Below are 23,921 nucleotides of genomic sequence, written 5' to 3'. Positions count from 1 at the left end.
GCATAACAGCACATTACAAGTAAGTAATACATCATATTAAAATTAAGTAATAAAAACCATTACAAGTAAGTAGTACGAGCCATAATAATTGTGCCCAATTGAGTACAGCACTGACCAGCTTAAATACTTAAATATTCATTTTGAAATTCTTTATCTTTGATTTATTTTACTGTTTTTTTGTTTGTTTGATGACGAGTCCAATTAATAAACAGAGCTAAACGTATTTATTCTCAATAATATCATGTATAGTAGCCTATGTTATTACAACCGTATAGTACTTTAAAGTGCGTAATAGTCGACTCATGAAGTCACTATTGTCTACAATTTAAAAAATACTGTTTAAAATGTGGAGCATTAGGATCACGCTATAATATAATAAGGACTCAAATATTTAGAAAGAAACAGTGGGGAATCTAAGATGCGAGAAAATTATTAATAACATAAATTATTTTCGGGAGTGGAAAGCAAACAGCGGAGGATGAACACCTTATTGTGGGAGTGTGAAGAACACTTCCTGCAGGGGGCAGCAGCACGCTAGAGACGCATGTATCCTGCCATGAAGCACATGAGGAAGTCGTTGTCCAGCCTTCAAAATAAGATATGTAAAAGTTTAAAAAATGTCAGATGATTTAAAATACATAACAGTTAAAGCTTGGATTAATAAATTACTTTAAAAATTAATAGAATGTATTTTAATATGTTATTATTAGCAAATAGCTCATATATATACATATATATGAGCTATTTTGCTTATTCAGATCAAAGCAACATCCAACTGTAAAACTGTCTGTGGGTCCAAAAACAAAAACACTTCATAAAACAAGAGCAACAAATAATTTACAGCAGGTTGTGAGATTAAATAAGGGTTTACCAGAGAAACAACAAGAAGGGCACATGGGTGTTTGACCTGGTTTATTACATTTAAACAGAATCATTAACATTACGGATTTAAGATGGGACAGAAAACTCATATAAGCAGAAGCATTCAAGCATAAAAGTGTTCTTGTAATGTTGGCTTGTTTGACAGATAAAGACAATAATGTATTGGAAAATGTACCTGCAATAAACGGTTAATGTGGAAAGAAGCAGGATTAAATAATAATACCTTATGAGGACTTGAATTATTTCAAAATGGCAGTCATATTATGTGTCGTCTTATTTATGTTGCTCTGCTGCAGACTGTTCTGCTTTTAACTGTTCTGCTTTTTAATTGTGTCCATTTTTAAATATGTTGTACGGCGACCTTGAGTGCCTTGAAAGGCGTCTTATAAAATGAATGTATTATTATTATTAATATTATCCATGAGTCTATGTATCTCACTGGATCTTATTTTTTATATATTTGTTTAATATTGGAACCCGGTTTTCCACTCAGTCAGCGGCCTGTTGAATAATGGAGTATTTTATTGTGAAGAACATCACGCCGGAAGTGTCGTCATTGTTGTGGCTGGAGGAACACCGGTCCGGCTATACCATCTCCGCGATAGCTGCGCCGCGTTGCACGTTGCTAGTTAGTTGCAATGTTGTAGCTATTAGCACGATAGCCATTCCTTTGCTGGGAGGAAGCCCCGCCGCTCGGTTTGACGGACCTCCGGTGTTACTCGTCACTCATCTGTCGTCCACCCAGCAGCCCGCTGCTAACGAACGGAAACTACTCCCCCCCCCCCCCCCCCCCCCCCCCCGAGATAGCAGCTAGCTTGTCTTGCCATTCTCGTAGCCCAGTAGTCCCCCAGCTAGCTAGCTAGCTCGCTAGCTACCCGCTAGCGTCCTCACGTCTTCTCCCTCTGCGCGACTCCTCTGCTCCCCGGCGACTCGAGGGCCATGGCGATGCGACAGACTCCGCTCACCTGCTCCGGTCACACCCGGCCCGTGGTAGACCTGGCCTTCAGTGGGATCACTCCCTACGGCTACTTCCTAATCAGCGCCTGCAAAGGTGAGACCAACGGGCTTATACGGCCGGTGTTACGGTTCAACAGGCGACCGTGTTAACTGGCGACTTTTCAGCCGAATACGTCCGTTGTTGTCGTGGTTACGACAGCCGTTCGAAAAATAGGATAGAGGACACGTATAGCTGTCCTCGTGAATGCCGCGTTGGTTTAATGTTGTAATACAGTGTCAACCCCTACATAATAATATATTATATAGCAATTAAACAATGCAACATTCACGGGGTATAGCTACCTGTTCTCTTCCTATTTTCAACACCTGTCTCGCTACAACAACGGACGCTTTCGGCTCAAAGTCGCCAGTAAACAGGGTCGCTTCTTAAACCGTAACACCTGTTACGGTTTAACAGGCGACCGTGTTAACTGGCGACTTTTCAGCCGAATACCTCCGTTGTCGTGGTTACGACGGCCGTTAGAAAAATAGGATAGAGGACACGTATAGCTGTCCTCGTGAATGCCGCTTTGGTTTAATGTTGTAATACAGTTTTAACCCCTGTACATAATAATATATTGTACATAAATATATATATATTCCAATTAAACAGCATTTACGGGGGTATAGCTACGTGTTCTCTTCCTATTTTCAACACCTGTCTAGCCACGACAACAACGGACGCGTTCGGCTCAAAGTCGCCAGGTAACACGGTCGCTTCTTAAACCGTAACACCGGTAAGGGCTGACGAAGAAGGGTCCTAACGGTTAATGTTCGCCCCTCGGAAGCGGTCCATACCCCCAGAGTGAAGTCGGTACTTCGCCCTGAGTGGTTCGTAAACACAGGCGAACCGTGTTGCTCTTAATTTGGTAATTTAACACCATATCCTGAAATACAAAATGTCGTTTTAATTCCTTAATACATTTCTTTGTAGCAGCAAACAAGGCTAGAATATATAAAATACATTAAAATAAAATGGCAGAGCAGGAAATATTACATTTAAGAAAATTAAATAAGAAGCGATTTGGATAATGGATAGATGGAGAAAGAAAAAATGTAGTTTATACAGTGTATATAAATGAGTATAAAGTAAATCTGTGCAAGGGTTATTGAAGGTGATTCAATTTGAGAAGGATCTGACCAGAGTTTATTTATTATAAAGTCTAATAGCGGTGGTCAGGAACGTTCTCCTGTATCTGTCCTTGCGACGGCTGAGCTGAAGCACAGTTAACCTCTTCTGTTCTTTTGGCAGATGGCAAACCCATGATGCGCCAGGGAGACACAGGAGACTGGATCGGAACGTTTCTGGGTCACAAAGGTGCCGTCTGGGGGGCCACTCTGAACACGGACGCCACCAAGGCAGCCACCGCCGCAGCGGACTTCACAGCGTGAGTGGACCAGTCCGGTACGGGGCTTGCAAACTCCTGCCTAGCCGTGTGTCTCAAAGCACACGCTTAGCCAGTCCTTCTCTTGAACATAATGATAATAATGAGTCTTAAAAAAAGGAAATTAATAAAGGGAAATAGAGACATTTTTACAAGTCAATATCGTCACGTTTCCAACCAAGATAATTATGTAGAAAATCAAACAAAACATTTTTCCACTCCATATTTTAAACAGGACTTCTAACAAACATGTAAGAATACAATATATATCGCAACAGTGAATGTCTGTGCTTAAATAAACATTGGGCCAATTTACTTTTCTCTTCTCAACAATACAACCACCTTCCCTTTGATAAAACTAATCTTAAAATGACTAAACTTGTGCAATTAAACAAACATGAGAATAATTACACAGGCGTAGACGCCACGCTTGTTTTAACAGAGTCACACATTAAGAAGCTACACATGCTGAACCCAATAACCAAAGTGTTCTTCTACGATCAACAGCAGAATAGGGCCCCACCCAAGGTCGTCCACGAACCCATGGCTGCCCTCACCGTGAATTTCTACTTATTTACACTATTTTGGTCTAAACCCAAGGGACATGAAATCAGAGCGAGTTTGGTTTGGCTCTGGGCTCTCGTTAAGTTTAGATATGTTATGGTAGAGTAAAGGCGTATGTCCAATAACGGATTCATAGATGAAGAGACACCGGCGCCAGAGGGATCTCCGGGAATGCATCCAAGGTCAGATTGATAAGCTCGTCTCTGGGTTTCAGAGTGGAAGCAGCAGCGTTGCCGTGGATTGCATCACCATAATCTAAGACTCATCAGTCGATCATGATAAATCTTTATATTTGATATATTTCTGCCGTCGTCTGGATTCCGTTTTGTGTTGTTTACTTTTGCGTGTTTTTTTCTTCTAAAGATATCCTCTGTCTGTATCTCTGTTTGCTTTTTCAAATCCATAAACACACTGGTTTTTAAGCACATTAGACTGTATGTAATTATTATTACTGGAGCTGCATAAACTGTCAATTAACAGATGTGCTGTGTGTGTGTGTGTTTCAGAAAAGTGTGGGATGCAGTGAGCGGAGACGAGGTCCTCACACTGGCACACAAACACATCGTCAAGACGGTCACGTTTACTCAGGTCGGTGTAGCGTCTGGATATCGATGAGATATACACGCCCTGTCTGCGTTTATGTAGACGTGAGGGTTGTTTGAGATATTTCTGAAACTGCTTTTGCCTCTCAACACACTTTTTTCCTCTCCTCTCAGGACAGCAACTGTCTACTGACCGGAGGAAACGACAAGCTGCTTCGCATCTACGATCTCAGCAGCCCTGAAGCAGGTAAGCCGAGGTGTCGATGGGGAAATGCAGGTGGCTCCATGTAGGATTTGATTATTTCGTGTCCTTTCAGCTCCTCAGGAGATTGCCGGTCACACCTCCGCCATAAAGAAAGCCTTGTGGTGCAACAACGACAAGCAAATCCTCTCCGCTGCCGACGACAAAACCATACGGTCGGTGGATTGCTTTTTACCTTATTTTTCAGCAGGGGGGTGGGGAAAGCATCCATACAGAGTAGCATCGACATATCTCCTGTACTAAAATCAGGGTTCGTACGGTCATGGAAAACCTGGAAAAGTCATGGAATTTTGAAATGGTCATTTCCAGGCCTGGAAAAGTCATGGAAAAAAACGTAATCAGAAAAGTTTTGGAAAAGTCATGGAAATGTTGGTATATTCACATGTTCATATACGACGAGTTTGAAATAATAATTATAAACAGATGGATTTGCACATAAAGAATAATCATTTATTTAAGTGTTTAAAGGAATAAACATGTATAGAAATGTATATTCTTTTAATCAAACTATTGTCTCATTCATTTGTTTAATTTAAGGTAAACTGTAGGATTTGGAATTCTAATTTGTTTAATACAAAATTCTCTAAATTGTTCATGTTTATACCGAGATTTCAGTTTGGTCGTGGAAATTTGGTTAAAAGTCCTGGAAATCCATTGGTCAAAATGTGTAAGAACCCTGTAAAGTGCTTTTTTATCGGTACAAGTCCATCTCCCATTTGTGTGTTTTTCTTACGGATTCTTCTGAATACTGAATGTTCTGGTTTCGCCTTCTTTGGCACTTGTCTCCATATTTTACTGCTACGCTTCAATCACGACTCCATTGTTTGAGTTTCTACGGTGGCAGTGATTTACAGGTGGCGTGTGCCAGGTTGGGTCAAACCATCCTGGTATGGGGTGGGAATGGGTTTTTAGGATACTGACATTGAATGGTCTACTGAATATACAATGTAGTTTATTAACGTACACTTATATTTGATTGAATATTTATGAAATAACTACTTGTGGAATGGATGCTAATTTTAATTGTGTGTGTGTGTGTGTGTGTGTAGGCTGTGGGACCGGAGCTCCATGGAGCAGGTGCAGATGCTGACGTTCGACACGCCGGTGAGCAGCATGGAGTACGTGCCTGACGGAGAGGTTCTGGTGATCACGTATGGAAGGACCGTGGCGTTCTACAACGCTCTGAGGTACGACCGCCGCACGCCTCCTGGAAACTCAACGGGAATAAAACTCCAACTTGGATTCTGTCCGAAAAACAAAAAAGAAAGTCGCCGCACTTCTTCATGACCGGCTTATGTTGAAATAGGTGTAGAGGGAGAACAAAACCTAAGAGTTGTGATCATTCTTGAATATTTACTGAGAAATATATTTGTGCAGGTGAAAATATATGTAACATCAACTTTAAAATATTATTCTAGTTAATTAAGGGACACATGATGTATAATAAACATGCTCCACTAGTGGGACAAGTCATTTCCCCCTTTCTCCAAGTCACCAACTCTGGTTTCAATTCAGTTCAGTTTATTTGATAAAGCCCAATATCACACATTTTTATTTGCCTCAGGGTTGGTCTGACAGTTTGAAAAAGAGGAAGTAAAGAAGTGAGCCCTGTAACATGTTCAGTGTTTACTACCTGATGATGAACCTGACAGCGGGACCAATCCATTATTTATAGTGGATTTTCACATGTTTACACACCTGCATGAACATGCTAATTTTAGTGGGGGGGAAAACAACTTAAGAACTATCTGTCAAGTGAATACCAGCCAGCCAACACAAACTTGTTTAAATCTTTTTTATTTTGCTAAACACATACAGGAATGAAGAGTAATAAGAAGTTTGCTTGTACAGAACATGACCGTCAGTTGTTGGGAGGTCATAACTGGGACACGCTGTCACTATGTCCAAAGATGGCAAATACAATGAACAAACAACCACGATGAAAGTAACTTAAAGCACATTTAAATATAGTTGGAATTAAGTTACATACATAACTACAAACACCAAATACAAAATTAGGAAGAAAGGATGGGGGCGTCTCCTAGTTCTCCTGTTGGATTGCAGCGTTGTTCAAATAGTTAATAAAAAGCTTCCAGGACTACCAACACACACTGAATTAAACTTAGAAAATAGATCTGTCTCTTCTCTCATCCAGCATTTTGGAGAAGGGCAGGTTTGAACTTGATGAAATGTGCTCAGGGTGACGTGGTAACGCACGAAGACGTGTCCGCCATGCCGTCAAATGAGCCGACAATCAGAATGACTTCTTGCTGTGTTCCAGCCTGGACCTCATCAAGTCGGTGGAGGCCCCGGCTCCCATCAACTCGGCCTCCCTCCATCCAGAGAAGGAGTTCTTCGTCGCCGGCGGGGAGGACTTCAAGCTCTACAAATTTGACTACAGCACCAAGGAAGAGTTGGGTAAGAGAAGCCTTTCTCCCTCTTGATGCCCAGTCTCTGGCTCCTTTTAGAGACCTTTTTACTCAGGTGAGGCTACAGGTAATGACTCCAGCTTGAAAGATCAAATGTTGTTTTTTTGTCCATTTTTTTATTTTTATTAACACTTGATCAAAAGCCAAATTGTTTACAATTGATTCTGTGAATGAAAAATGTGAAATATTATTTTATTTTAGGGGAAGCGCAGCATGTTTAACTGAGGGGTTTCCTGTTATAGTCACTGGGAGAAACCATAACAACAATCACAACCTCTCGTCACCCCCTGTCTGCAGAGTCCTATAAGGGTCACTTCGGTCCAGTGCACTGTGTTCGCTTCAGTCCAGATGGCGAGCTGTACGCCAGCGGCTCCGAGGACGGCACGCTCCGCCTGTGGCAGACGGCCGTAGGGAAAACCTACGGCCTGTGGAAGTGTGTCCTTCCTGGTAACAACCTTTTGCCGCTCACTCATGAAGTCATAGAACAAGCGATCTGGCATAGAGACGCGAAGGTGGACGAAATATGTTCGGCAAATAGGTTTCTGATCCCGTTCGATATGTGCCATGAATTACACATAATGTAGTTCACCGAGGGGTTTGTTTGTTTGTTTGTATTTTTTATTCAGTCAATCAAATCAAATACAATACAATATTATCCTATAAAAAATACAAAAGAGAGACTGAAAAGGTATAGGTAGAAGCAAAAAAATGCTTATAAATTCCTATCCTAAATTGAAATCAAAATAAATCAGAAAATTAATATAAAATAAAGAAGAAAAAAACAACAATAAACAAGATAAAAAACAAAATATATTTATATATACTACCACATACATCTTCCATATTAATCCGTTTTTAATTACATTTATAACTCAAGGATTTTTTTATAAATAATTCCCTTAAAAAACAAAAAGGAGTTCACCATTCTTACTTCTATTTCAACATTATTCCATAATTTGACTCCTACAACAGAAATACATCTTCTTTTAATCCCTTTTTTAGCCTTTTGTACCGTGAACTTGCAAACATCTCTCAAATCATATTTATACTCATGTATTGAAAATAAACGTTGTACACAGTCTGGCAGTGACTTTGCTTTAGCTCTGTACATTGTCTGCATTATTTTATAATAAACCAAATCATTAAATTTGATAACACGGGATCTGTAAAATAAAGGGTTTGTGTGCTCATAGTAGCCGACATTAACACAACACTTAGTGATACTAGAAGAAATCTATGAGAAACGTATGTCTGATTCATGTAGGGCCGCAACAACGAATCGATAAAAATAGATTATTAGAAGAGTGGGCAACGAATTTCATTATCGATTTGTTGTCGCGCGATTAATACGCCACTCAATAAGTCGCGGAGATGTTTGAGTAGAAGAAAGAGAAAAGTTGAGCGCAGAGCAACAACAAAAAGAGAAGTGGCTGCTTCTTCCGTGGTGGATGGCAGAAATTATAACCGTTTCCATGGAGCAAAGCAACAGATAAGCCCCGCCCCTCTCCGAATAAACCACAAATAGGGAGGCGAGTAAACTCATGCGAGTAAAGCGTTGTCAGTTCTATTATTTACTTAAGGGTTGGAAATGAATGTTAGCCGATTAATCGACAGATGAATCTACTATTAAAACATTCGTTAGTTGCCGACCTAGATTCAGCCCTCGTCCAAATAAATTTTAAGTACCCATTTCCCATCATGCAACACACAGCTGACCCTCTGTTAGTTTGAACCTCCAGCACCACAGAAGACATCAGACAACTGTTTCAAGAAAAGATGAAGCGATGTGTGAAATCAGTCCAGTGCCCCTTTTTAAAGCCAATATTCTGCCCCAACACTCGCCATGTAGTTCCGTATGAACATCTCTCAAGTTACTGCATTCAACCGTGTTGTTTGACAAGTTTATGAGCGGTCAGCTGCATCGTCTTAGCCCAATTGTGTATTTTCTGCTTCAAAAAAAACCCAACTCGGCTGGGAAACCTCAGACTGAAAACTGTGACCCTGCTCTTGGCAGCTATTTCCGGCTGCCCCGTACGATCCCTCTGTTTTCCTCTTGTCTTGCCGTACTCCGCAGAGGACCTGGGGACGGAGAACTCTGAGCCGCTGTACACCGCGCCCCCCGAGATCAAGGCATGAGGGGAAAGCAGTGCTGATGTGGAAATAGGACGAGAAGAGAAAAGAACGACGGAAAAGGAGACCAGCGGAGGGGTGTTCCAGCGTTCTATCTGGCCCCAGCAAGGAGCAGAGTCCAGACCACCTCCATCCACCAGGAACTGATGTGGATGTATTATGACTGTCTGTCATAGTCTAACCCGTCGCACACCTACACAGACACACAAAAGCGTAGCGGCTCCCACTGATTTTAGGCGGTCACATGGACAGGACGAGCTGCAGAGTAAAGCAGTAGAGCTGTGAGTGTCGGCTCACGGCTGCCTGCTTTCTCTCTGATTAGCTCAGTTCTGTCTGTCTGCTTCAACTTGTTTTAACCTAACGCCTTAAACCCAACCCCTCAATCAGCTGTTGTTAAGAGAGGTTTGGGTTTCAAAAATTTAAGATATTTAAAGAGCTCGACCAAGGCTTTTTTTCAGTTCATAGTTACAAGAATACGATAGGTAGGTTGCACAGTTTGTGCGAAAGTAAGGCGCTTTCATTTCCTCAAAAAAACATTGCTTTTGGGTACCCGCTGCTTTTGTAATGTGACTGGTTGAGTCTGAAGTAAGTGTGCAAATTAAAGAAAATATTGTTTTGTGACAAAGCAGAAAGGGAAGAAATGCTGCTCGGTTTTTTTTCTCCATTTTTGGTTTCTGTCCTCAGTTAAAAGTCCAGTGATTAAATAAACAAAACGCATTTCTGTTGGTTTGTAAAAGTAATGCACTAAGACACAATTGGGTTTGGTGTTGTCATTAATGTGAATGAATGGGGTCACGTGGAAGCTAATAAACACCGTCACGCTATGATTTTTCTTCTGCAGTGGCATACTGTACATCCTGAGAGCCCTCGCTCCACTTTATTCTATTAACCCTCCTGTTACCTTTGGGGTCAATTTGACCCCATTCAATGTTTAACATCTCTAAAAAAATAATTAACAGCATTAATTTTGCTTTATATTTCACGACTTTTCCTCATTTATTGGGGACAACTGGGAAAACATAACATTCACATGATATGTTTTCAATGTCCTGAACACAACTTGTACGTATCGGTGTTCTTTGGGGTCAATTTGTAAAACATATAAGAAATATCAACTTTTTTATTTATTTAAAAGGCTATTTAGGTAGTCAACAAACAAAAATAAAGTACCTCACTTAAACTTGGGAAACAATATTAATTCAAATGTTCTGGAGGTTTTAATTACTGGGGAGAAATTGAAATAAGATGTTAGTAAATGTGAAGGTAACAGGAGGGTTAAAACAAGGGGTTGAGCTGTGTGAACGACTTGTGACGTGCGCTTCATTTTCAATAGTTGCGTGTTTGATCCACCAATAAAAGAAGCTGGTTCTGGCAGCAGCTGACCAATAGCAGCCCGTCTCTGCAGACAGTCACTTCCGGTCCCGGTGGTCCCCCATGAGGAGCAGCAGTCCGGTGCAGATATTAGCAAAAGCAGGAATGCGTCACGTGGAACGAGAGAACGACGACAACGAGTCATTCATTTGCCCTTTTTCGTTCTTCGACATTCCTTTTTCCTGCCTTTGCTTAAAAAAAGAAGTAGTTTGACAAAGTAACTCCAGTAAGAGGCGCTGGTTCGCCGCTGGTCACCTCCCTCCCGCTTTCCCACCCCCCTCGGGTTAGCTAACCCAAACTTTACAGGCGGTGACTTCTTCTTCTTCTTCCCGCGTCTCGCCTCCGCCGACATGTCGGAGTACCTGGACGACCCGCGCGGGCTCACCAAGGACAAGCTGAAGAGCGAGCTGCTGGCCCACAACGTGGAGCTTCCGAGCGGCAACACGGCCAAGGACGTGTACGTGCAGCTGTATCTGGAGAAGCTTACCGCTAACAACAAGAAGACCGCCGAGGCGGTGGACATGTTCTCCAGCGACGAGGACCTGCCGCCGCCCGTCGTCTATAGCAGGAGTCGCTCCTCCGGCAGGGTGAGTCTTAACGTCACATGCATGGAGCACCGAGCAGCAGGCTGGGCCACGATGGCGCTAACTTTACTCATTTTATTTAAATTTTAATATATATTATATATATATTTTAATATTTAATATTAATAAATTTGATATTATTCATTTAATTTTAATATATTATTATATATATTTTTTAATATTAATTATTAATACATTTAATATTATTCATTTTATTTTTATTTTAATATATTATTATATCTATATTTAATATTAATTATTAATACATTTGATATTATTCATTTAATTTTAATATATTATTATATATTTAATATGAATTATTAATACATTTAATATTATTCATTTTATTTTTTATTTAATCATGGAATTTTAAAATGGTCATTTCCAGGCCTGGAAAAGTCATGGAAAAAACTTAAATCATAAAAGTTTTGGAAAAGTCATGGAAATTTGTTTTGTCAAAATATAAGCCAGCGATAGCTTTCATTACGCTACGTTTTCTAAATTATTCATGTTTATACCGAGATTTCAGTTTGTTCATGGACATTTGGTTTAAAGTCATGGAAAGGTCATGGAAATCAATTGGTCAAAATGTGTAAGAACCCTGTAAATGAGAGTAATATAAAATGATAGCAGTGGTCCAAAGAGCGACAACTGCTCCTCGGAAGTTAACAGATGCTTCAAACTATTTGACCAGCATGCAGTCAACTTTAAAGAGTTCGGTCAGGATAAGATCTGCATGTGCTTTGACCACAGACTCCCTTCATCCATAGGGTCCCCACCCTAAATAAGCCAGAGGGTGCTTTCTAAATCACTGCCACGGATGGACACGTGTTATTTATCCTCCACCACGTCCATGACTTTCAGCTCGAAGATGTCGAGGAGCATCTTCTCGGTTGTTGGTTTGAGTCCCAACAAATCTACAGCAACCTGAGATTTCCCACCGGTGTCACATGTGAAGGGGGGCGGGGCCTCTTCCTTGCTTATGCTCATCAGTTCAGCTTCACCTGTTGTTGCATCGCGTTCAGGTTGTGTGAGAGCACGGGTGAAGAAGCTTGTGGTTGTTGTCTGAGCGAATACAGTTGAGGTTGTTTTTCTCTTCACTGCAACTGTGTCGGGGTCTCAGTTACTCAGCATTCCTCTGTTTTAATAAGACTTATCCCCCCCCCCCCCAAGTGACTGCATGCATACTTCACAACTATAACATTCAACAACACAGGTTTTCTGTATACATGCCCCAGAAGTGTATTTTACATACTTGCACAGAGGGATTTAACATGTGTACAGAAGAGTACATCAGGATGGCAACTAAGAACACCTTTTTTTTTTTATTTGAGTGTTTGTTTTTTATGATCAAGAAATGCCAATGGGTCACTGTTTTTAGCACAAAGAATCAAGTTGTCGTGAAATATTTGATAACTTTTTTTTGGTAATACTCGTACAAAAACTCCTGCACAGTTCTATATAGAAGTTTATTCATTTTACCATTTGTTATGGGATATTTAGCTCTATAACCTTTTTTTATAAGTAAGTGGTCATCTCATGTTATCGGGGCCTCGATTTCTTACGGCATGCTACTGATTATAGTTTGACATGGAACAAGATTGTTATTTTCTCTCATTCCCTATTGCATGCTTGGCTTGAATACTTATTTTAAAACTTGTTAATTATTTCAGCACCGAGGGAGGGAACATAAGCTTAATACCTCCCATTACCGTATCCTCCATCAGGAGGATCATGCTGTCGGTGGCGAGTGAGCGCACCTCAACGCTTTCATTCAGCTCAAGGATGTCCCGTGGTTGCAGAGACTCTCAACCTTCCATTCCCGGTTGCATGCCGACTCCTCGCTCACCACAACACCCTTTGACAGTTTCCGACGTGTTTGGATAACCGCTACCTCCACTCGCACTGCGGAGTATGTGGTGAAGCCATTTGTGGTTTGTACTCGTTCAGGCACACAACACAGCAGTGGTCCTTGCAGACGCACGTGGTGGATAATGCACCTTGCTAGTTTCTTTGTTTACTTATTCTTTTGGCAGTAGCTCATGTGGATGAAGGTCGTCCCAACCACAAGGTACCCGGTTCGATCCCCTCACTCCCCATAGTTCATCCATCGTTCAATTCAGTTTATTTGTATCGCCCATTTTCACAAATTACAAATGTGTCTCAGAGGGCTTTACAATCTGTACACATAGACATCCCTGACCTTTGACCTCACATCGGATCAGGAACAACTCCCAAACAACCCTTCACGGTGAAAAAAGGATAGAAACCTTCAGGAGAGCAACAGAGGAGGATCCCTCTCCAAGATGGACAGAACAATAGATGTCATGTGACCAGAGGACAATAGATGTCATGTGACCAGAAGGAATCATTACACACAAATTAAAACACAGTAACAACACATTCAATGAATATGACAGAGTGTATGAAGAGTTGGTAGTCATATTCCACGATGGAGACCTCCACGATCCATCAGGCAGACGGAGGTAGAGAGGAGTGGGCGGAGTCTCAACAGGGCAATGGCATAGTTGGTAGTAGGCATTCCACGATCCAGACCTCAATGATCCATCAGGCAGACGGGATCTATGGCGTCTCTTAGGGTCCGATGGATAGTTACATGTGGAAGTGTCCTTGAGCAAGACCTTGAACCTCCAGTTGCCCCCCGGGCGCTTCACTGCAGCCCACTGCTCCTGAATAACTAAGGACGGGTCAGTCCTAAAACGCTCTCCTACCACTCCTGCACCATATTGCAATTCTGTTTACAGTAGTTTCCCCTGGAAATACTTCAACCAGGGCAGTGAGTAAACTTGATCATGACGAATGAATTTTAAAAACTGGCTGATTGAGTTTCCACTTCCTGTGTGTGGGAGGCTTTCTGCTGATACCCACGTTGAGATGACAACAGGCGAACACACGTTTTGGGGGCGAATTCCTCTCTATTCATTGATCTTTTTTCAGGAAAATGTGTGTGTTAAAGACCCAAACATGTGTAATTAGTTTGTCCCCTGTCTTCTCCGGTAGCTGTGCTGTGCCGTCTCGCGGTGTTGACGCTTATCTCGTAAAAACCCGATGTGTCTCGAGTGATTACAGGCTGCAGGTGGCTGTGCAGGTCAACAACAAAAAATCCTGAATTTTTTTGCCGTCACAAGATGTTCAAATACTTTGTCGGTGAGATGAAGAATGTGCGTCCGCAATGAGGAAAGGGCAGCTGCGGTTCATCTTGGCTGAGCCCGGCCGTCGGATCACCACAGGTCCCGGCACGTCTCCGCCTCCCGACGCGAGGCCGTCGTGAAGAGCTGTGGAGGGAAGGCTGAGCGCCTTTTGTCGTGAGCTCAGGCTTTAGGTATGCCTTCACGGCTGGGTGTGGTCTGAGGAGAAGGGGTCGCAGAAGCCTCGTTCCCTCCTCCTCCGGACCGACGCGTGCTCACGGAGAGCCGGACGCCCTCGCAGCAGCACTGAGCACATCGTCTTTGCATTCCTCGCATTTCCCTGGATCAGTGGCACGCTGGATGGGTCGTAGAGCGTGGCTTCAGGCCCAGATGTTCATGTGGAGCTTGTGGTCGCTTTGAGAGGAGCTGTATCGAACAATAAAACACGGTGAATTAATGAAAGTCTGGGGTTTCTCGAACAAAGCATTTTGGGCTCAGCTCCACACACACAGTTACACACACACACACACACACACAGTCATGTGGAAGAGGCCCCTCCGAGTGCAGGCATAGTTTACACAATGTTCAAGGCGGTCAGACGGCTCTCATGTTGTCTACAGAGCTGGCCGTCGTGGACGCAGATGTTTTCACCGGGAGAAATCCGGAGTCTGGTCACCGTTATTGTCATGTTTGTTGATGTTGTGTTTACACGTTTCCTCTTTGTATCCAATCGATGTCAATATGTGGTTGAAGTGTAGACTTTCAGCAACCGTTGAGGCATTTCAACCGTTTTTACACACACACACACTTTCAATTGTGTTACAAATGGTGTGATGGCCAGGTTGGGCCTGCATTCTGAAGGAAATTAAGCCGGAACAGGAAATTCTTCAGTCGGCCCATAATGCTGCCGCATGGGTTTGTGGATTAAAATGAAAATGGAGACGGCCAACCGCCCGCTCTGTCACATGGCTTTCACGGCGGCCCCGCCCTTTAGGGCCCGTGTCAACGCTGACCGACTGATCCTTTACTCCACACCTACTTTCACAATGGCTGTGTAAATATCTCATGTTAGGAGAAGAAAATATAAATGTGTAATCTGTCTTTATCCATCCACACAAGGCCCCAGGAGGGGGGGGGGGCGGCTCTGACACTCACTGGTCAAACGGAGGAATTACAATGTTGGCAGTAAATCAACATCCCAGTGTGAACGCCTGAATAACTCTTAATTAAAGTTGTAAAAATGCACTAATTGCTGAATCCAGAGTTATTTTTACTTTCCTCTGTTCCGCCCACTGAGGAGACAGGAAGTGAACACCTTTTCAAACCGTTGGCAGTAATGCAGCATCTTTTTGTTTTGCGTATCTTTGAGCACTTCCTGGTGCTGCTTGAAAGTAAAATCTTTTTAACAGAGGGGCTGGACTGTGGCTTTTATTGTGGCGTAGCCTTTTCCCTTTCTGACTCAAGTGAGATTACTAAAATAACACATTGTTTTGAACTTTTCAAATCTGTAGTTTTCATGGCACCGGGTCCTGACTAGCAGCCGTCTGAGCCCACCTCTCTTTATTCCTGGCGCTCGCTCTGGAAGCGGTGGACTGTTGTGGTTGAATGACAGACGAGCACATCGATCATCCGATGCGTCGATTTTAAAACCGGTTTTCAGCCGATCGGCCGTCTCGTGTTTCAGCATGCAGGCAGTAAAACGTAGTTTATAGCCGCCGGGAGGCGCGTCACAGGAAATGACATCATCAGGGCCACGGCGAAGGGTCTGCAGATGGTCGCAGCGTTTTTGCTCCTGTAGTGTGACCGACGCAAACGGCTGACGAGAGCTTCTTTTTTTTATGCTTTCGAAACAGAAGGTAAACATATGCATTTGAGTAAATATTTGCAGCCAAATAGTTTAACCAAAATTATGAATAACTAGAACGATCACTCGGTAGAGCGCATACCTTCACATATCACAAGATTGGGCATTGACTTATGAACATTTTGGCATTAGTTGCATGCCAATTGGATAAAAATTGACCGCGCGATGGTAAAAATACGATTTTTTACCTTTCCTTGACCTTTGATCCGATCGATCCCGAAATCTAATCAAATGGTTCCCGGATAATAACCAATCATCCCACCAAATTTCATGCGATTCGGTTTAATACTTTTTGAGTTATGCAAATAACACGCACACAAATAAATACCTTCCGCATTTTCAATGCGAAGGCAATAAAGCAGTCCATGAATGAGTCCATGTGAATTTGGAGGCTGGTTTATGCTGTTCCGCCACTCCCATTCTGGCTTCTTTCCAGTGCATTTTACTCCTCCACCCTCCGGTGCTTCAGAGACAAATGCAACAAACGGCTCATTGAGCAGAAAGGTCCTGGTGCATGCTGGGAGCTTGAGGCACACGTTACGGTGACAATCAGAGTAGAAACTAAGCTTAACCTTTTGACTTGCGTGGTGCGTTCAAGCTCTACTCGGGGGAAATTAAGTACTTCGCAATGAAATCTTGTAAAAATTTAGAAAGAAAAAAAGATGTATCCAGTTCAATATAAAATAGACATTAGAGATGAATTATGAGCTCATTCAAACGACGAATGAATTGTCTTTTCTACAAATAACTCAAAAGTAATACCAAAGTGAAATGTTACCTTGGGAGAGCGTTGACATTCTATTGCATCTACAGGGACATTTTTGGATAACTCAATATACCGTGATATCTATTTTTAGTTATTTGTTGTGACGGTGTTGGCTTCAACGGATCGTCACGCCAGCGTCGTGTCATCTCCCAGAAACGACTCGGTCCTGCTGCTCATTCCTCATCATCATTTGACGATTGCACAAACTTTCGTTAAGAACACAGTGCGTCATTACTACACATTAGCACTTCAGTGGCACTCACTCATGGTGTTACTTACGGTATTTTTGCAGTTTGGCTTTCTTGAATAAATGTTACTTTGTTGTTCTGAGTTTGTACTCGTGGTTGAAGGCACTTTGCTTTGGATGAAAGTGTCAACTAAATGTAAATGTGATGTCATTTCTCATCTGGCTGCCCTGTTGTCCTCTTCCCACAGAAAGCCACACGGAAAACGGACAAGGTGCGTCCCGACGAGATGGACGTCACCATGCTGACCGACGACGACCTGAAGGGCGAGCTGCTCAAGCACGGCGTGGATGCGGGGCCCATTGTTGGTGAGCGCTCCCATTGGCATTTTGATATGAGCTCTGCCCTCAGCGTGATACACACACACGTACACACACACAAACGGAGGGATTTGGTCTTGGTGTCTTTGGCAGGTTTGTTGGTGCTTGTTGGCTCATCAGGGTTCGTACGGTCATGGAAAACCTGGAAAAGTCATGGAATTTTAAAATGGTCATTTCCAGGCCTGGAAAAGTCATGAAAAAAAACTTAAATCATAAAAGTTTTGGAAAAGTCATGAACATTTGTAATAATCAAATGTTCATTTACGCCGAGTTTGAAATAATTAATATTTTTTAAAGAAAGACGCTCAAAATATAAGCCGGCGTACGCTCTCAATACGCAAAATGTTCTACATTTTTCATGTTTATACTGAGATTTCAGTTTGGTCATGGACATTTGGTTTAAAGTCCTGGAAATGCACTGGTCAAAATGTGTAAGAACCCTGGCTCTTCCTCTCGGGCAGTCCCCCAAACAGCTGATGCCCGGTCAAGACCTCTGAAACGGGTTTTTAATGAAGTTCTCCCTCTGCTCGTCCCCTCAGCATCGACCCGGAAGGTGTACGAGAATAAACTGCAGAGGATGCTGGACCAACCCCCCGCCGCCCAGCCGCCGAAGCTGCTGCTCCCCTCGGAGACCCAAGTGACCCACAACGGCAACTCTGAGGCCGACCTGTACAGCGACAAGGAAGATGGTGAGGCGGCGCTAGCCACGCCCCCTGGTCATATGCCAGAGTCCACGGGGCGTTGCAAGGGAAGCTAAAATATGTGCTCTATGAATTCACTTTATTATTGTTGCAATAAACAATCATTTATGTAATCAATTAATCGAGACATTCTTTAATCTGACTTGGTTGATGAATCTAATGACTAATTTTTACATTCCTGAAAATATTACACGTATTTAACAAATGTTACACAATAATGGGCCCTGTATGATCATGAAAACTCTGGACTTCTCCCGAACTTGGTGCTGATCACGCCGTCATGATGCATTACCACAATGCAATATTCCATATGGTACATTTTCATATTCAAAATCTAACTGAGTTCAATCCCGACTGCCGAGGATCAAGATCTAAAGATGACCGACCGCTGCCTTTTTAATGTTGAGAAAATTAAACGATGTGTTCTTCGTGAACTTCAGAAGTGACACCAGAACCTGTGGCAGAACCTGAGCCGGTTCCAGTGGTGGAGAGACCGGTGAGAAGCAGAGGGAAGACGCCCGTCACCACCCGCACCAGCAGCAGCCAGCACCGCACGGTACAGACAAGCTTTTTATTTCATAGTCAGAAGCACTTAAAAGCCCAGTCTCTTTTTGTGTGTTTTTTCCTTCCAGATTTTCAAAAATTATTTCTGTCACATTGCTACACGGTTTGCTTGAGAAGAAAATGCCACCAAAAATAAACCGGGAGAGCGTTCCTTTCTATTCTGAGCCGCCTGCACTTTCCCATGTCGGTAGGGTTCATCACTCGGGCGACAAGTAACCAAGACTTTCATTGTCAAAGAGTAATAATTATAGCAATAATTACAGGGTTCGTACGGTCATGGAAAACCTGGAAAAGTCATGGAATTTTTAAATGGCCATTTCCAGGCCTGGAAAAATCATGGAAAAAACTTTAATCATAAAAGTTTTGGAAAAGTCATGGAAAATTGTTAGAATCACATGTTCATTTGAGCTTGAGTTCATAGAGTTTGAAATAATTAAGGTTTTTTAAAGAAAGACGCTCAAAGCATACCGAGATTTCAGTTTGATCATGGAAATTTGGTTTAAAGTCCTGGAAATCCATTGGTCAAAATGTGTAAGAACCCTGTAATTATTATTATTCTTTCCATAATTGTTTCCATTCATGGACTGTGCAGTTAAAAAGTAACCAGATGTGGATTACCACGCATTTAGACGTGTGATTTTATATTGTTACGTTCTCATAGCGATGATCCTGAGGGGTGCAGCTCGGCGTCGGTAGCTCGGTGTATCCGGGCTGCGTGTCGGACCCGAAGCACATGATGCGGATTAGCTGTTGTGCGCATGCCGGATGCTTCCGACCGCTTCACACACGTCTTCTCTTCACTGCTTCATCTCTCCTCCGCTTCTTCTCTGTCCACGTCATTGTGACCCTAAAACCTTTTCCCCTCTCCAATTACATTTTATAGCAACAGTCTTAACGAGTTCCTGTCCCTGAACTCCTCTCCATGTGGGGGTTGGTTGTGACTGCTCCTCCTGCTGGTGGGACTTTGAAGATGCACCTGCTGACGCCATCAATATATTTTCTTTCTAAGGACTATAATGGAGAGCGAGCTCCAGACTAACCGCCGTCCTGGCGCTATCCCACTAACTTCTTTTTGTTGTTGTAATTGTCACATTTGGGTGATTCTGCACAATTTACTTTTGGCACTTAAAGTATATTTTGATGCAATTATTTAGTATTTGTGACTCATTTGATCATAAATACAGTGGTTGTATGAATGTAAATCCCACTCCCTGAGCACGGTAGACGAGACACTGAGGACCGTCTCTCACGGTTGTCTCTGGAACAGGTGGTCACTCACTGCGGGGCTAGCACTAAGAGCTGAGCCACGGCCCGTTTGAACACACTGGGGGGGGGGCTTGGTTTTCACAAAGTCAAACTAATGGTCACACGCAGCCGCTTTACGGATGCTGAGATCAGCACTTTGTTGGACGCACGCTGAGGTGAGGTTGTTCAGTGAAGTTGTCTTGCTTCTGATTCAATGCCTGTAGCTCAAAGTGGAGGACGTGGGGTTGTGTCTCCTCGCCCAGGATTCATGTCCGCAGCCAGCCGCTCTGCTCGACACAGCTCTGTTGGAGGTGAGCCTTCTTCTATCCGCCGTCGGGCTCCACCCAATACACTCTACACTAAACCCACATTGCCTCACGTCTTATCGGTGATGAATCGTGGGGAATGGTGCACTGTCGGGTGGTGACGAAGCCGTCTGAGGTGTCTGCACAGTTTCCACACACACTCTGTCCTCATAGAAGGCAAGGCCAGGGCCTCCTCCTACATCAGCCACGCAGCCAGTGGCACAAACACGTTTACACTTCGACTACATTAGAATGAAATATGGCCACGCTCAGGAAGAATAATGGTGACTGAATGTCTTCATAGAAGTTCACACTGATGTGGTCTGAGCAAACATGAACGACTGGAGCGTGTGTGGTGGAGGCGAGGTGGAGGGATTCAGCCCCAATTCTGATTCATTGTCTTTTGATCTTGTCTGTTGTGTTGGTGTCTCAGGAACCCGAGACAAGGACTGAACCTCTTAGACCAGCTTGGGTGCGTAGACGTGCATTTCTATCACGATGGAATTCATCACCGAGACTATTGAAACGGCTAGTCGTGGTATACAGGGTTCGTACGGTCATGGAAAACCTGGAAAAGTCATGGAATTTTAAAATGGTAATTTCCAGGCCTGGAAAAGTCATGGAAAAAACTTATCTCAAAAGGTTTGGAAAAGTCATGGAAATTTGTTATATTCACATGTTCATTTACGCCGAGTTTAAAATAATTCATATGTTTTTTAAAGGAAGACGCTCAAAATATAAGCCGGCGTACGCCAAGTCCAAACAGGTGGTTTTGCACATAAAGGGTAATAGTTTGATTAAAATAATAACCATTTATATCAGTGTTTCTAAGAATAAAAATGTTTATTCTTTTAACCCTCCTGTCGCCTTAGGGTCATTTTGACCCGATTCAATGTTTCACCCTCCTGTTACCTTTATATTTACTAACATATTTTACCCTTTGGGTTCAATTTGACACCAGCAATTAAAACCTCCAGAAAATTATTAGAATTAATATTGTTTTCCAAGTTTAAGTGTGAGGCACTTTATGTTTGTTTGTTGACTACCGAAAGAACACCGACATTAAACATTGAATGGGGTCAAATTAATCCTAAAGCGACACGAGGGTGTAATATTGATTCGGGTCAAATTGACCCTAAGGCAACACAAGGGTTAATCAAACTATTGTCTCCCATTCACTTGTTTTATGTAAGGTATATTGTATGCTTTGTAATTCTCCTTGTTTGAATTCTACATTTTAAAAATGTTTTTCATGTATACACCGAGATTTCAGTTTAGTCATGGAAATTTAGTTTAAAGTCATGGAAATGCATCGGTCAAAATGTGTACGAACCCTGGGTATAATAACGAGCTCCGCATCTGACCGCGTGTATCTAATGATCCCGTCTTGTGTTCTTCAGGCCAGCTCTTTGACCGTTACTAAACTGAATCCACGACCGTCTGCCAAGTCATCCGGGCCGACCTCCCCTCCGACTCAAACCACCAAAGTCGGCCCGGTCCCCTTTAGCCCCTCGTGTGACATCTCGCCCATTAAGAGACCAGCGTACCACTGGTCTCTGTCGGACCAGTTTGGATCCAAGGCCGGCGGTGTCTCTCTGGCACGGGTAAAGCTGCATTTCCTCTCCTCCTCTCACTGACACTCGACTGGTGCATCGTGTGTGGGCTCTAGAGGTGTTGAGACGTGCAGTGGCTGAATGTTGGTCGGGTAAACGGCAGAACTTTGCCCCTCGAGAGGTTCTCACTGTATTCAAAATGAGGTCCACATACACTGTGAGGACGGTCTTCTGTCCAAGGGTGCTCGTGAGACGGGTTTCCCCTGCATGGTATCCGGCCCCACTCCACGAGCAAGAACATGTGGCGAGCACCTGGTGCTGTTTTTGGCACCGAGCTGCTAGGAGGTGGACTTCACACAGCGCAGGCCACCGATTGGTCTGAATGCTCAACGTACATGAGACATCCTGCAGCAACTTAACATTTAAAAAGGAATGGCAACTCTCTACACCACTAAATATAATCTACAAAGTGCAGCCGTTCCTGTTTGGTGTCGGAGAAAAGGAGCTCGTGGCTCAAGTGAGTCAAACCATGCAGAAGAAATGAGGCCTTAGACTGTGGAACTGATCCATTCACAAGGTGATTGAGAAGTCAACATGGAGCTCACAGGGTAACAGGTGTCGACTCATGCAGGGCGCCCTCTGCTGGGCCAACGTTGTTCTACAGCTGTGGGTCGACCTCATGCTCTCTTTGGTTTTCTCGTAGGTGGAGAAGATTGCAGCCAGCGAACAAACACCGACCGTGGAGGAGAAGGACGTTCTGAAGGAGCTGTTCCCCAATGACATCAATAGTCCGACAGGAATCATGTAAGGAACCAGGGTTTATCACTTAATTCCTTTTTTTGTCATCTTAAATGTGATGCTGATCTGAGGCTCCATGTGGGGCTGAGGATGCAGTATGACATCACCGGACCTGAACTCAAACCCAGTGATGGATCTTTTCTGTATCTGAGGGTATTTTCAGAGAATAAAGTAGTCGATGTTGTGTGTTTGTGTCTCTCGTAGCGCGACCTGTCGGCGACCCATTAAAGGAGCCGCCGGTCGCCCTCTGATCTGGAATGATGAGAACCGCCTCTTCTCTCCAAAAACCACCAAGACGACCTTCTCCTCCTCTTACACAGAGAGCTCCACTGTCAACAAAGTCAGCAGCCTGCCCCGCCCCACCTCCTCCTCCTCTATTTCTTCTTCCTCCTCCTCCAGGCTTCTGTCTGCAGCGCCCCCTGCAGGGCCGACCAAGGCAGCGTACCGCAGCGTGTCTCTGTGGATAAAGCTCTTCCTGCTGGCCATCGTGGCTGCTTTCTTGTTCCTGGTGTACCAGGTGATGGAGACCAACACCATCAACCCATTCACAACCCCAGACACGGGGGTGGCCAGTGGCAGCACCGCCTAGGGGGCTCCGTGTCTGAGGGGGGATGCCGAAGCCCGCCCGCCCGATTCTGTCTTTTCAAGTGGGGGATCTGCATTGTAGCCATTTTATTCCCGGGCGCCGTGAAATGAAATTCCTCTTTTTATCTTTTTCCTTTTTTATATCGCAAATCTGTTTTCAGCACATGACGTAGCCGTTTTCAGCGACAAGTGAAGGATGTCCACAACATGTTGTGAAAGAAAAGCGCCTCTTTATCTTCATCGTTGACAGTCTGTGAGGTGACAACAAAGCCAGTCACTCTGTAGGCCTTCATCGAGAAATGTGGACTCACTTTTTATTACCGCGTTCATTTTATGTTGTGTGTGTGTGTGGAGACTTTGCCTTCGTATCTCTGTCATTAACGGCCTTGAGGATGGAGTTTGAACCTGTATCTTTGTGTCGTACCTTACATGACCAGCTTTATTAATAAGACAGAGGCTTGATTTTATAATCCTAAATCTTCTTAAACCCGACACCAATGCTTTCTTTCTTTCTCTTCTAATTATTGAACATCCCTCTTTATTCTACCTAATTATGTATTCGCTGTCACAAATATTGAATATCCACTCAATAAACTATTATGTTGTTACTGTCTTTTAATAGAATTTGATTAATCACTATGTAATTGTGCAAATAAAACTTAATTACGTTTTCTAGTGACA

General features: G+C 43.2%; 2 protein-coding genes across 5 annotated transcripts; both read left to right on the top strand.

The window, feature by feature from the left end:
• The first annotated feature begins 1,458 nt into the window (after positions 1-1,458).
• Positions 1,459-9,945, top strand: strap (serine/threonine kinase receptor associated protein). The gene is made up of 9 exons (XM_056424560.1): positions 1,459-1,933; positions 3,131-3,266; positions 4,334-4,415; positions 4,544-4,616; positions 4,687-4,786; positions 5,681-5,818; positions 6,913-7,049; positions 7,358-7,507; positions 9,135-9,945. The coding sequence occupies exons 1-9, from the start codon at positions 1,822-1,824 to the stop codon at positions 9,194-9,196; spliced, it is 990 nt and encodes a 329-aa protein (XP_056280535.1). The 5' UTR covers positions 1,459-1,821; the 3' UTR covers positions 9,197-9,945.
• A 176-nt stretch (positions 9,946-10,121) lies between these two features.
• tmpoa (thymopoietin a) lies at positions 10,122-23,911 on the top strand. 4 transcript variants are annotated; one of them, XM_056424550.1, is made up of 9 exons: positions 10,122-11,148; positions 17,360-17,477; positions 18,029-18,178; positions 18,631-18,746; positions 20,224-20,310; positions 20,738-20,776; positions 21,705-21,908; positions 22,561-22,661; positions 22,860-23,911. In XM_056424550.1, exons 1-9 carry the CDS (start codon positions 10,912-10,914, stop codon positions 23,242-23,244), a joined length of 1,437 nt encoding a protein of 478 aa, XP_056280525.1. In that variant the 5' UTR covers positions 10,122-10,911; the 3' UTR covers positions 23,245-23,911. The 4 variants fall into 4 exon arrangements, with proteins under 4 accessions (XP_056280525.1, XP_056280526.1, XP_056280527.1 ...); XM_056424551.1 differs by lacking the exon at positions 20,738-20,776; XM_056424552.1 differs by lacking the exons at positions 20,738-20,776; positions 21,705-21,908.
• The last annotated feature ends 10 nt before the right edge of the window (positions 23,912-23,921 follow it).

Source organism: Pseudoliparis swirei, chromosome 10 (genome assembly GCF_029220125.1).
Source record: "Pseudoliparis swirei isolate HS2019 ecotype Mariana Trench chromosome 10, NWPU_hadal_v1, whole genome shotgun sequence".
In the NCBI taxonomy this organism is placed as follows: Eukaryota; Metazoa; Chordata; class Actinopteri; order Perciformes; family Liparidae; genus Pseudoliparis; species Pseudoliparis swirei.
This window is presented reverse-complemented; position numbering and strand designations above follow the sequence as displayed.